This window comes from Scyliorhinus canicula, chromosome 1 (genome assembly GCF_902713615.1).
Source record: "Scyliorhinus canicula chromosome 1, sScyCan1.1, whole genome shotgun sequence".
Lineage (NCBI taxonomy): Eukaryota > Metazoa > Chordata > Chondrichthyes > Carcharhiniformes > Scyliorhinidae > Scyliorhinus > Scyliorhinus canicula.
The window spans coordinates 237,116,311-237,131,046 of record NC_052146.1 but is presented as its reverse complement, the minus strand read 5'-3'; the positions used below and the strand labels follow the sequence as shown (position 1 = coordinate 237,131,046).

The 14,736-nt window shown below is 46.0% G+C and overlaps 1 protein-coding gene across 29 annotated transcripts in view; it reads right to left on the bottom strand.

Annotated features, from left to right (window-relative positions):
- LOC119972565 (girdin-like) overlaps window positions 1-14,736 on the bottom strand; it is a 649,171-nt gene that overhangs the window by 321,942 nt on the left and 312,493 nt on the right. For all 29 annotated transcript variants that reach the window (XM_038809673.1, XM_038809681.1, XM_038809689.1 and 26 more), the window contains exon 14: window positions 10,629-10,766. In XM_038809673.1, coding sequence (XP_038665601.1) covers window positions 10,629-10,766 — 138 coding nt within the window. The remainder of the gene's footprint in view (window positions 1-10,628; window positions 10,767-14,736) is intronic.

Here is a 14,736-nt window from a genome sequence, read left to right as displayed (position 1 = left end):
AGCTGAAAGGGTTTATGGAGCAAATGGGGGCAGTGGACCCCTGGAGAGATAGACAGCCAACATGAAGGGGCTACTCATTTTACTCGCACGTCCATAAAGTATATTCTAGGATAGATTTCTTTGTACTAAGCAGGGACTGTAGGGGGAGGTAAAGAACACGGAATATTCGGCAATTACTATCTCAGACCATGCCCCGCATTGGGTGGACCTGCAGATCGGGGGAGCGAGCTACCAACGCCCGCAATGGAGGTTAGACGTGGGACTGCTGTCGGAGGAGGGGATCTGCGAGAGGCTTCGGAGATGTATGCAAAATTACCTGCAGGTGAATGACACGGGGGACGTCTCAGCGGCGACCCTGTGGGAGGCGCGAAAGGCAGTAGTGCAGGGGAGCTGATTTCAATTGGGGCCCACAGAGCCAAGGCAGACCGGGCAGAGATGGATAGATTGGTCAGGAAAATGGGTCGGATAGATGAAGAGCACGCGGAGTCCCCGGGGGAGGTTTTACTCGGAGAGGCAGAGACTACAGGCAGAACTGGGAGCACTATCCACGAGTAGGGCCGTGGAACAGCTTAGGAAGGCGAGGGGAGTGGTGTACGAGCATGGGGAAAAGGCTAGCAGACTGTTAGCGCAGCAACTCAGGAGGGGGGAGGCGGCCAGGGAAATAGGTAGAGTGAGGGACGGGGGGGGGGGGCGCAAAGTGGAGGACCCGGCAGAATTGAATAAGATATTCCGGGACTTCTATCGTAAGCTGTATACTTCGGAGCCGCCGGAAGAACCGGAGGGGATGAAAAGGTATCTGGACGGGTTAACCTTCCCAACAGTAGGTGGGGGGCGAGTGGAAGAGCTGGGGGCCCCGATTAGAGTAGAGGAGGTATTGGGGGGCTTAAAGGCCATGCAGTCGGGGAAGTCCCCGGGGCCGGATGGATACCCAGTAGAGTTCTATAGGAAGTTCTCTGAGCTGGTGGGCCCGGTCTTGGCGGGGGGTTTCAATGAGGCAAGGGACAGAGGGACCCTGCCGCCGACAATGTCACAAGCCACTATATCACTGATATTGAAGCGGGGTAAAGACCCGGAGGCGTGCGGATCCTACAGGCCAATCTCCCTGATTAATGTAGACGCCAAGCTCCTGGCAAAGGTACTGGTGGTTAGAATGGAGGACTGCGTACCGGAGGTGATTGGGGAGGATCAAACTGGGTTTGTGAAAGGTAGGCAGCTGGCAGCCAACCTGAGAAGATTACTTAATGTGATAATGATGCCCCCAGTGGGTAGGGAGGTGGAGGTAGTGGTGGCAATGGACGCCGAGAAGGCCTTTGACCGGGTGGAGTGGGACTATCTATGGGAGGTGCTCGGACGGTTTGGGTTCGGGGAGGGATTGGATCAAATTATTATATCAGGCCCCGAGGGCCAGCGTCAGGACCAACAGAGAAGTGTCGGAGTACTTTAGGTTGTACCGAGGGACCAGACAGGGCTGCCCACTCTCCCTGCTGCTGTTTGCGCTGGCCATAGAGCCGCTGGCGATTGCGCTGAGAGCCGCAGAGGGATGGAAGGGGATGGTGAGGGGCGGGGTTGAACATAGGGTCTCTCTTTATGCAGACGACCTGCTCCTGTACGTGTTGGACCCAGTGGCCGGGATGGGAAGTATACTGGGAATGCTGAGGAAGTTCGGCCAGTTCTCAGGATACAAATTAAATACGGTCAAGAGTGAAATGTTTGTGGTCCAGGCAAGGGGCCAGGAGAACAGATTGAGAGGGCTACCGTTTAGGCTGGTTGAGGAAAATTTCCGGTATTTGGGAATCCAGGTGGCACGAGACTGGGGCAGGCTGCATAAGTTAAATTTGGCCAGGGTGGTGGAGCAAATGAAGGGAGAGTTTCGGAGATGGGATGCACTCCCGCTGTCGTTGGCAGGGAGGGTGCAGACTGTAAAGATGACAATCCTCCCTCGATTTCTGTTTATTTTTCAGTGCCTCCCGATCTTTATCCCACAGTCCTTCTTCAAAAGAGTTAATGGGATGATCATGAGCTTTGTCTGGGCGGGAAAATTCCCGCAGGTGAAGAAGGCGATGTTGGAGAGGAACCGCAGCGAGGGAGGGCTGGCTTTGCCGAGTCTGATTAATTATTACTGGGCGACCAACATCGCTATGATAAGGAAGTGGATGGTGGGTACGGGGTCTATCTGGGAGCGGGTGGAGGCGGCTTCGTGCAGGGCTCCAGCTTGGCAGCCCTGGTCACGGCTCCTCTACCGCTGCTGCCGGCCAAGTACACCACCAGCCCGGTAGTGGTGGCGACCCTGCGGATATGGGGCCAGTGGAGGAGGCATGTAGGGGAGATGGGGGCGTCTGTCTGGGCGCCAATCTGCGACAACCATCGGTTTGCCCCCGGGAGTATGGATGGGGGGGTTCCGAGTATGGCGGCGGGCGGGGGCGGGAAGGGTGGGTGATATGTTCCTGGAAGGGAGCTTTGCGAGTTTGAGGAGCTTGGAGGAGAAATTTGGGTTGGTAAGGGGAAATGACTTTAGTTACCTACAGTTGCGGGACTTTGTTCGTAGACAGGTCCCATCTTTCCCACGCCTCCCGCCAATGGGGATCCTAGACAGAATAGTCTCTAGGAGGGAAGAAGGGGAGGGTAGAGTCTCGGGTATTTATAAGGTGCTCATGAGGGAGGAAGGGTCCCAGACAGAGGAACTGAAACTTAAATGGGAGGAGGAGCTAGGCGGGGAAATGGAGGATGGGCTGTGGGCAGAGGCCCTGAGTAGGGTAAATTCGACCGCGACATGTGCTAGGCTCGGGCTGATTCAATTTAAGGTCGTTCACCGGGCCCATATGACGGTAGCTCGGATGAGCAAATTCTTCGGGATAGAGGACAAATGCGCTAGGTGCGCGGGAGGACCAGCGAACCACGTTCACATGTTTTGGGCATGCCCTGAGCTGAGGGGGTACTGGGAGGGTTTTGCGGGGGTCATGTCCCGGGTGCTAAAAACAAGGGTGGTGATGAGTCCAGGGGTGGCAATTTTTGGGGTTTCGGAAGACCCGGGGGTCCAGGGGGAGAAAGAGGCCGATGTTTTGGCCTTTGCTTCCCTGATAGCCTGGCGACGAAGACTATTGACGTGGAGGGGCTCAAAGCCCCCGAAGACTGAGTGGTGGCTTGCGGACATGTCGAGTTTCCTGGGTATGGAAAAAATTAAGTTCGCCTTGAGGGGATCTGTGCAGGGGTTCGCCCGGAGATGGCAACCATTTATTGACTTCTTTGCGGGAGAGTGAGCGTCAGCAGGGGGTGGGGGTAGAGTAGAGTAGGAGGGAAAATATGGCAGGTAGTACCGGTGGGAGAGGAGCGGGCTTGTGCAATATGTTACGATGGAAGTATTGAAAGTACGTGGATGTTTGCACATTTTTGCCTTTTTTGCTTTCTTTCTGATGATGTCTGTAACTGTTTATAAAGCCAAAAACTACCTCAATAAAATTGTTTATTAAAAAAAAAATCCGGAATTAAAAGTCGAATGACGACCATGAAACCATTGTCGATTGTCGTAAAAATTCATCTGGCTCACTAATGTCCTTTAGAGAAGGAAATCACTTATCATTACCTGGTCTAGCCTACATGTGACTCCAAACCCACCACCAATGTGGTTGACTCTTAAAATACTCTTAGGGATGGGCACCAAGCACTGATCCTTGCAATGACCCACTAGTCACAATCTGCCAACCTAAGAATGACTCATTTATTCATACCGTTTTATGCCCATTAACCAATCTTCAATCCATGTCATTATATTGCCTCCTATCCCAAGTGCTCTCCTTTTTAATACTGAACTCTTGTGTGGGCCCTTATTGAAAATCTTCTGAAAATCCAAATACACCACATCCAAAGGTTCCCCCTTATCTGCTTTGCTAGTTACATCCACAACAAACTCTGAACATGTTCGTCAGGCATGATTTCCCTTTCATAAATATATGATGGCTCTGCCCAATCCTACCATCATTTTCTAAGTGTTCGAGAACAAGGAATTGGAATAGGAGGAATAGAATAACAGTGGAGAATTAGGGTGAGGAGTGACAGGGAGAGTGTAGAATACAGATAATCTTTTTCCTGTGGTGGGGGATCAAGAACAGAGAAGGGAGGGTGGATTACAATATCAAAATTAGAGGCAGGTCAATTTGGAGACAAGTGAGGAAATGCTTTTTCATCTCGAGGGTGGAATTAATGGAACCTCTTCATTCAAAAAGCTGTGGATACCTGTGCGCATAGGATCCTCTTGTAACTAAGATGATGTATGGGACTAATGCAGAAAGATAAGCAAAAGGCCAAGTGAAACCTGGAGACTTTTAGCATGGGTAAACAATGACAAATTGGTTTCACTGGTAGGTGAATGGGAAACAAGGCAATATAGGCCAATGATTCACAATGGAAGAACTATGGGAGAAGGAAAGGGAAACGTTTTTGACTAAAGGCTATAGAACATGGGATGCTTCACATCAAGTGGCTACTGAGGCGACGAGACCATTATTTAAAAGGAAATGGGATAAATCTTTGAAAAACTGGAATGCAAGACCTGGGTGGAGGCATATCTAAATAGCTTCTTTCTCTTTCTTAGTTTAGTGTTCCCTTCCCATTCTCTGCAAAAGCATATACAGTTATCAGGTGCATTGACTTACACTTCTGTACCATATTAGTTTTAAAAATGTTACTTCACCTAAAATTAATTTGCCCGATTTTGCTCAACAATACAGTTGAGCATTATCACAGCAGCACAATGTATTATTATGCAATGTTCTCAAATAGTAGGTGTCCTACTGCAACGACTAAGTTGTGCAGCCATGCATCAATCCAGAGATTTCTGTGCATCCCTAGGACAAATTGGCACTTTTAAGTCAACATGTATGTGCAGCTGCACAATTTTTTTAAAGTTCAACCATGACATTTTCAATTCACCCAGCATCCACATTTTTCTGATACAACTACAACACAGGTATCTAGCTAACAATGTGGAAAATGCAGAAAGAATGCTGTGAAGAAGTCATGCAGACTCTAAACATTGACTCGGTTTCTCTTCCCAGATACTGCCAGACCTGCTGAGCTTTTCCAGTATTTTCGGTTGTCCTGTCCATGAAAGGCAGATCAAAGCCTACCCAGCCAATTATTGGTCCATCGGTCTACTCCCAATCATCAGCAAAGTGATAGAAAGCACAACTATCTGCCCACTACTATGGTTACATTTACAGCTGAGTATCCCTAGAGAAGGAGCACATTGTATCTACCAGCATCGTCAAGGCCTTCCGTGCCTGGAGGGCACCACATGGATTAGGGTGCCTTAATAATCCTCAATCATGTTTCACTGGAATGTTTTAAATTTCATTTGTGGATGGTAAAAGGACAGCTTATGGATTACTTAGTGTCGTATTCTTTGGGGGTTGTTTTTGAATTAATGGTTGCCAAGGTGTTCATTGTTTGTTTTAAAAAGGTTAACTTGAGTTCATAGAATAAACATTGTTTTGCTTCAAAAAATAAGTTTCCATTTCTGCTGTACCACACCTGTAGAGTGGGCTGTGTGCTCCCCATACCACAATCTATTAAAAGTTGTGGGTCAGGTGAACCCCATGATACACTTTTGGGTTCTCTAAACCCTGGCCCATAACAAATTGGGGGCTCGTCCGGGATAAAAGTCTATCTATTGGATTGGCTTAGTGAACTTAAACACAGTGAGGGGTGAGCATATTGTGATTGCTTTTCAGGTGTGGTATTCCAGTTTAAGTGGGGTGTGTGTTGTGGACAATGGTTCTTTCAGAGGCTCTGAAGTTTTTGGGGGTGGAGACGGTCACACGCAGTACTTTACGGACAGAGACTAAAAGCAGACTGTTAGATTTGGCAAAAACATTGCAGTTAACATTACCTGACAAAATGCGAAAAGATGAGGTAATTATGGCGGTGGCTAAGCATTTAAAGTTGCCTGAGATACAGTTTGACTCATTGGAAATAGCAGAAATTCAGTTACAACTTATACAAATGGAACATGTGAAAGAATTAAAGTGGCTTGAATACGAAATAGAGAGAGAGGAAAAAGAAAGAGAGAGAAGAAAGAAAATAGGCCGAGCAGAACAAAAAGAAAGAGAAATACAGAAAAATGAAAAAGATAAAGAGTTTGAACTTCAGAAAATGGCCATGAAACATGACAGTCAGTTAAAATTGGCAGACGTAAAGGGAAACGTACAGTTGGATGATAGTGATGAGGATAGTGAGAAAGAGTGTCAAAGTCGAAGGCTTGGTGGGGTCTATTTAAATATGTGCAAGCACTGCCAAGGTTTGATGAGAAGGAGGTGGAAGCCTTTTTTATTTCATTTGAGAAGGTAGCTAAACAAATGAAATGGCCACAGGACACGTGGGTATTACTGATTCAAACAAAGCTGATAGGTAGGGCTAGTGAAGTGTTTGCATCACTACCAGAGGAGATATCTGGGATGTATGAGGAGGTGAAAAAAATCTATTTTCGGTGCATATGGACTCGTACCTGAAGCCTACAGACAAAGGTTTAGAAATTTAAGGAAAGAATTTGGTCAAACTTACATGGAGTTTGAAAGGATCAAACAGAGTAATTTTGAAAGGTGGATAAGGGCTTTCAAAATAGACTTTTATGATAATGATCTCCTTAAAAATCAATTGTCGGGAATCCCGGAATCAATCTATCACTTTCTGAAACCTATTCAGGCTGTACCCCTTGGCAAAATTTTGTTGAACTTTATTGTCAGCTTTAGTGTCCACTGGTAAACTTTTAGTTACAATACAAACTTAGGTCAGATTGATTATCTTTAGCGAATATAGTGGTTGAGTTTAAAATACAAATTGTGGTAATTCTTCAAATCATGATACACAGTATAAAGAGGGGATAACCAGGGTTCCGAATAGACACAGAGATCCATCACCATCTCCTTTGACATTGAATGGCACCGCCATAGCTGAATCCCCCACTATCAACATCCTGGGAGTTACCATTGTCCAAAAACTCAACTGGACCAGCCATATAAATATTGCGGCAGAGGCTAGGAATTTTTATTTTATTTTAAAGTGCCCAATTTCTTTTCCGAATATAAGGGGCAATTTAGCATTGCCAATCCACCTACCCTGCACATCTTTGGGTTGTGGGGGGAGACCCACGCAGACATGCGGTGAATGTGCAAACTCCATACAGACAGTGACCTGGGGCCGGGATCAAACCTGGGTCCTCGGTGCCGTGAGGCTGGGAATTCTGCAGAGGGTAACTCACCTCCTGACTCCCCAAAGCCTGCGCACCCTTGTTACACATCCCAGTTGCCTGGATGAGTGCAGTTCCACTTGCATCGACGAGTGCAGCTCCAGCTACACTCAAAAAGCTCAACACCATCCAGAACAAAGCAGCATGCTTGATTGCCGCCCACTGCACCAGAATAAACTCCCGCCGCCACCAACTCTACAATATGCACCACAGTAACTCACGAATGCTCTCGACAACAACTTCCAAACCTGTGCGCTCTGCTCCTAAAAGGACAAGGACAGTAGTGGCATATTAATACCACTATTTGCAGGTTCACCTGCAAGTCACACACCATTTTGACTTGGAAATACATCACCATTCCTTCATTGTCGCTTGGTCAAAAATCCTGAACTCTTTTACTAATCACTAGCTTTCGGAGTGCAGCTCCCTCAGATGAATGAAGAGGTGGGGGCCAGAAACACATATATAGACAAAGTCAATGATGCAAGATGATACTTTGAATGCAAGTCTTTGCAGGTAATTAAGTCTTTACAGGTCCAGATGGAGCAACTGTAAAAAGGGATAATCACAGGTTAAAGAGGTATGAATTGTCTCAAGTCAGGCCAGTTGATAGGATTTCGCAAGCCAAGGCCAGGTGGTGGGGGGTGAATGTAATGCGACATGAATCCAAGATCCCGGTTGAGGCCGTACTCATGTGTGCGGAACTTGGCTATCACCTTCTGCTCGCTGATTCTGCGTTGTCACTCGTCCTGAAGGCCGCCTTGGAGAACGCTTACCCGAAAATTAGATGCTGAATGCCCTTGACTGCTGAAGTGTTCCCCGACTGGAAGGGAACACAGCTGCCTGGTGATTGTTGCATGATGTCCGTTCATCCGTTGTCGCAGCGTCTGCATGGTCTCGCCGATGTACCACGCCTCGGGACATCCTTTCCTGCAGCGTATGAGGTAGACAACGCTGGCCGAGTCGCACAAGTATTTACTGTGTCCCTGGTGAGTGGTGTTCTCACGTGTAATGGTGTTACCCATGTCGATGATCTGGCACGTCTTGCAGAGGTTGCCATGGCAGGGTTGTGTAGTGTCGTGGTCGCTGTTCACCTGCAAAGATTCGCATTCAAAGTATTGTCCTGCATCATTGACTTTGTCTATATATGTATTTCTGGAACCCACCTCTTCATTCACCTGAGGAAGGAGCTGCCCTCCGAAAGCTTGTGATTCGAAACAAACCTGTTGGGACTTTAACCTGGTGTTGGAAGACATCTTACTGTGCTCACCCCAGTCCAAAGCCTGCATCTCCACATCTTTTGCCAATGGCATTGTGGATATTCATACACTAAATGGACTGCAGCAATTCAAGATTGCAGCTCACCACCGCTTTCTCAAGGAAAATTAGAGATGGGCAATACATTCTGCCACAGTCAGCGACATCTACAGCCCATGAATGAATATTTAAAAAAGTTCCTCAGGGTATTGGTCTTGGCCCGACCTCCTTCTCCTGCTTTACGAATGACCTGACCTCCATCATCAGGTCAGAAGTGAAGAACGTAGAATCATAGAATTCACAGTGCAGAAGGACGCCATTCGGCCCATCGAGTCTGCACCAGCCCTTGGAAAGAGCACCCTACTCAAGCCCACATCTCCAACCTATCCCCGCAAACCAACTTACCTTTTTTAAAAAAAATTTTTTTTTTTAATTTAGAGTGTCCAATTTATTTTTTCCAATTCAGGGGCAATTTAGCATGGCAATCCACATTTATCCCCTGCACATCTTTGGGTTGTGGGGGCGGAAACCACGGGGAGAATGTTCAAATTCCACACAGACAGTGACTCAGAGCCGGGACCGAACCTGGGACCTCGGCGCTATGAGGCAGCAATGCTAACCACTGCGCCACCATGCTGCCCTAACCCAACTTCTCTTTGTTTTGGACACGAAGCGTAATATACCATGGCCAATCCACCTAACCCGCACATCTTCCCTTATGGTTTCATAGTGTTCAGTACTACTGACAACACTTCACTTCCCGAAGCAGTCTGAGCCAACATACAGCGAGATAGCATTATGGCTTGGGCAAACAATGATCATTTCACACAGATGTCAGGCAATCACCAGGCAATAAGAGAGAATCTAACTATTTTGTCCCTGGCGTTTAACTGTGTTATCACCAAATGTCCCACCATCAACAACCTAAGGATTAACACTCAACAGAAACTAGACCAGCAACACAAATACTTTGGCTACAAGACCAGGCCTTAAGTGTAAAGTTAATCACTTTGACTTCCAGAAGCCTGCACGCCATCTAGAAGATGCCAGTCAGGCGTGTTATGGAATACTATCTACTTGCCTGGCTAAGTGCAGCTTCATAAATATGATCATGAACATTCCACATGAACATGAATACCATTCAGGACAATGCAGCCTGCTTAATTGGCACTCCTTCCACCACTTTGATGCACAGTGGTAACAGTGTGTACCATGTTTGAAATGCATTGCAGTAACTCTCCAAACATCCTTTGACAATACCTTTCAAAACAAAAACCTCTAACACCTTGCACAAGAGCACCAGACTAATGGGAACACTATCACAGAAGTTTTCACCCTAACTTTGAATTATTTTGCTTGTCAAAATCCTGTAAGTCCCTTCCCAACTCTGTGTGCACTATGAACCTGTGCAGCTCAAGAAGGGAGCTCACCACCTCCTTTTAAAAGGCAATTAGTGATGCGCAACAAATGCTGGCCTTGCCAGCAACTCACTGTTCCTGAACAGGTGCCGAAGTGTGGTCACTAGGGGCTTTTCACAGTAACTTCATTGCACTGTTAATGTAAGCCTACTTGTGACACGAATAAAGATTATTATACATTCATATCCCATGAACAAATAAAAAATTCAAATGAACAGATCATGCAAAGCATAAAAAAGGACTTTGCTAGCCACCAGTTTGTGACTTAATAAACTCATGTTGTTTTATTTAACTATCATTAGTATTTCAACTGAACTTCATAATTATAATCTCTGTTGTCACAAGTAGGCTTACATTAACAATGCAATGAAGTTACTGTGAAAAGCCCCTAGTCGCCACATTCCGGCGCTATTCGGGTACACTGAGGGAGAATTCAGAATGTCCAAATTACCAAAGGAGAGATTATTGAGATTATGATGTCATGGAACTGATGTTACCTGGAGATTAAAGCTCTAGGAAACACAGACTGTAGTTTGAAGCACAATTTAACAAGGTTCAAGATCAGTTATCCAGTTTATGTTGTCTTTGAAGCTCATCCTGCACCCAAATGTATGACTTAATCTGTTCATTCGAATATGAAGTTACCGCAATATAGCTTGGCCTAGAAATGAAGAAACAAGTTTGTAGGAAAGTATTTAATCTTTTGTTCTTACTTGTCCCTCAGTATTTTCGCGAATGGTTTCAATAGTTTTTTCAAGTTGGGACTTCTCTTTTATAAGGTCATTGCTGAGGCTTTCAACATTTTGCATACTTTGTTTTTCATTGCTGATCTCTCCCTGGAGCCTCTCCATCTAAAACAGAAAGAATTTAAGAGATGCAATTCCACAGTACGCCAAAATGAAGAAAGTGTGACAAAGTTATAATCCTGCAATGAACTTAATTGAATATTAATTCAACCAAAATCAGTAAGGAATTTGACCATTTTATTTGTAGACAATAAGCTGCTAGGCAACAGGAAACTCAACAAATTTTATTCGGCCTTACAGATTGACTTTTATCAATCCAACACAATTAAATCTAATTACCAAGTTCCAGCTCAATGTTGCATTCATATTGTGCATATCATAGGGAGTCAATGGGCTAGATCAACGAACAAAATGAAAATAAATAGCTCATCGTATTACATATTAGCATAGAAAACTGTTGTTGCCATATAAAGGAACATAATTAAAACTGAAGTTGAAGGGAAGAGAAATCTCAAGATTATAACTAAGCTTGAGTTTCAGATAGTAATTAATAATACCTAAAGTTATGTCAGTTTGTCAAGTCAACTGAAATCTTGATTGAGGTTACTTCCTCACAGCTTGATCCACTTTGAGGATATGTACACGTGTAAAAGCTTAACATTAAAAGCTTAAGGGAGGGTGAGCAACCAGAAGTCGTGGTGCACATAGGCACCAACGACATAGCTAAGAAAAGGGATGAGGGTTTAAAAAGTGATTTTAGGGAGTTAGGTTGGAAGCTAAAGAGCAGGATAAGCAGAGTAGTGATCTCAGGATTGCTACCGGTGCCACGGGCAAGTGAGGCAAGGAACAGAGAGCGTGTGCAGCTGAATACGTGGCTACAGGGCTGGTGCAGGAGGGAAGGCTTCAGATATGTGGATCATTGGGCTATCTTCTGGGGAAGGTGGGATCTGTAAATGAAAGACAGATTGCACCTAAACTGGAGGGGCACCAATATCCTGCGTGGGAGGTTTGCTAGAGCTCTTCGGGGGGGTTTAAACTAGTTTGGCAGGGGGGTGGGAACCGAGCTACGGATCAGAGGATAGGGTAGCTGTTAAACAGGCAGAAATAGAATGCAACAAGTCTGTGAGGAAGGATAGACCATTGACAGGGCAAAGTTGCACTCAGTGGAATGGGTTAAAGTGTGTCTGTTTCAACGCAAGGAATGTCAGGAATAAGGGAGATGAACTTAAGAGCATGGATCAGTGCTTGCAACTATGATGTTGTGGCCATTACGGAGACATAGATTTCACAGGGGCAGGAATGGTTGTTGGATGTTCTGGGCTTTAGATGTTTTCAGAATAGGGAGTGAGGAAAAAGAGGAGGGGGAGTGGAACTGTTAATTAGGGAGTGCACCACAGCTGCAGAAAAGGAGGTAGTTGAGGAGGGTTTGTCTACTGAGTCAGTATGGATGGAAGTTAGAAACAAGAAAGGAGCAGTCACTTTAATGGGAGGTTTCTATAGACCCCCCAATAGCACCAGTGAGATAGAGGAACAGAAGTGCACAAGTAACAGAGTTGTTGTCATGGGTGACTTCAACTTCCCTAATAGTGACTGGAACCTCCTTAGTGCAAATGGTTTGGATGGAGCAGATTTTGTCAGGTGTGTAGAGGAAGGATTCCTGACTCAATATGTAAATAGGCCAACTAGGGGAGAGGCCATATTGGACTTGGTGCTAAGCAACGAACCAGGCCAGGTGTCAGATGTCTCGGTGGGAGAGCATTTCAGTGACAGTGACCACAACACCTTGACCTTTACCATAGTCATGGAGAGGGATAGGAATACACAGTATGGGAAGGTATTTAATTGGGGGAGGGGAAATTATACTGCTATTAGACAGGAGGTGAGGAGCATATAGTGGGAACGATTGTTCTTGGGGAAATGCACAACAGTAATGTGGGGATTGTTTAAGGAGTACTTACTGCGAGTGCTGAATTGGTTTGTCCTACTGAGACAAGGAAGGAATAGTAAGGTGAAGGAGCCTTGGATGACAAGAGAAGTGGAGCTTCTAGTCGAGAGGAAGAAGGAAACTTACATAACGTTGAGGAAGCAAGGATCTGACTCGGCTCTGCAGGGTTACAAGGTAACCAGGAAGGAACTCAAAAATGGACTGAGGAGAGCTAGAAGGGGGCATGAAAAAGCCCTGGTGGGAAGGATTAGGGAAAACCCCAAGGCGTTCTACGCTTATGTGAGAAATAAGAGGATGATCAGAGTGAGAGTAGGGCCGATCAGAGATAGTGGAGGGAACTTGTGCCTGGAGTCTGAGGAGATGGGGGAGGCCCAAAATGAATACTTTGCTTCAGTATTCACTAGAGAGAGGGACCTTGTTGCTCATGAGAACAGTGTGAACCAGGTTAATAGACTTGAACAGGCTGATATTAAAAAGGATGTGCTGGAAATTTTGATAAGCATCAGGATAGATAAGTCCCCTGGGCCTGACAGGATATATCCAAGGTTACTACGGGAAGCGAGGGAGGAGATTGCTGCGCTATTGGTGATGATCTTTGCGTCCTCACTCTCCACTGGAGCAGTACCGGATGATTGGAGGGAGGCGAATGTTGTTTCTCTGTTCAAGAAAGGGAATAGGGAAATCCCTGGGAATTACAGGCCCATCAGTCTTACGTCTGTGGTGAGCAAAATATTGGAAAGGATTCTGAGAGATAGGATTTATGATTATTTAGAAAAATATAGTTTGATCAAAGATAGTCAGCATGGCTTTGTGAGGGGCAGGTCATGCTTCACAAGCCTCATTGAATTCTTTGAGGATGTGACGAGACACATTGATGAAGGTCAGGCAGTGGATGTGGTGTATATGGATTTCGGTAAGGCATTCGATAAGGTTCCCCATGGTAGGCTCATTCAGAAAGTTAGGAGCATGGGATACAGGGAAATTTGGCTGTCTGGATACAGAATTGGCTGGCCAAAAGAAGTCAGTGAGTGGTAGTGGATGGAAAGTATTCCGCCTGGAGGTCGGTGGCCAGTGGTGTCCTACAAGAATTTGTTCTAGGACCTCTGCTCTTTGTGGTTTTTATAAATGACTTGGATGAGGAAGTGGAAGGATGGGTTAGTAAGTTTGCCGATGGCACGAAGGTTGCGGGAGTTGTTGCAGGTTACAGCAGGACATTGACAGGATGCAGGGGTCTAGGACAACTCATCGCGGCCGACTCATCGCCAGCCTAACTCATCGCCAGCCCAACTCATCGCCAGCCCAACTAAAAATTGAAATTCATGGTAATTCATGGTAAAAGCTGTCGGCGGCGGGTAACTTTTGAACGGCCCGCACCAAGCATTTGATAGATAGACCGGCCGGCGAACCAAGTTATATCACAGTTCAGACCGGTGGTATTTCAAATTTAATTCATGGTAAAAGCTGTCGGCGGCGGGTAACTTTTGAACGGCCCGCACCAAGCATTTGATAGATAGACCGGCCGGCGAACCAAGTTATATCACAGTTCAGACCGGTGGTATTTCAAATGTGGCTTGCGCATGTGCTTTTAACATAAAATAAGTCTCCATGAATTTCAATTTTAAATAAGTCTTTTAACCTCCATTAATTTTTATTGAATTTGAAATACCACCGGTCTGAACTGTGATATAACTTGGTTCGCCGGCCGGTCTATCTATCAAATGCTTGGTGCGGGCCGTTCAAAAGTTACCCGCCGCCGACAGCTTTTACCATGAATTAAATTTGAAATACCATCGGTCTGAACTGTGATATAACTTGGTTCGCCGGCCAGTCTATCAAATGCTTGGTGCGGGCCGTTCAAAAGTTACCCGCCGCCGACAGCTTTTACCATGAATTAAATTTGAAATACCACCGGTCTGAACTGTGATATAACTTGGTTCGCCGGCCGGTCTATCTATCAAATGCTTGGTGCGGGCCGTTCAAAAGTTACCCGCCGCCAACAGCTTTTACCATGAATTACCATGAATTACAATTTTTAGTTGGGCTGGCGATGAGTTGGGCTGGCGATGAGTCGGCGGCGATGAGTTGTCCCATTCCCGGATGCAGAGCTGGGCTGAGAAGTGGCAGAGGGAG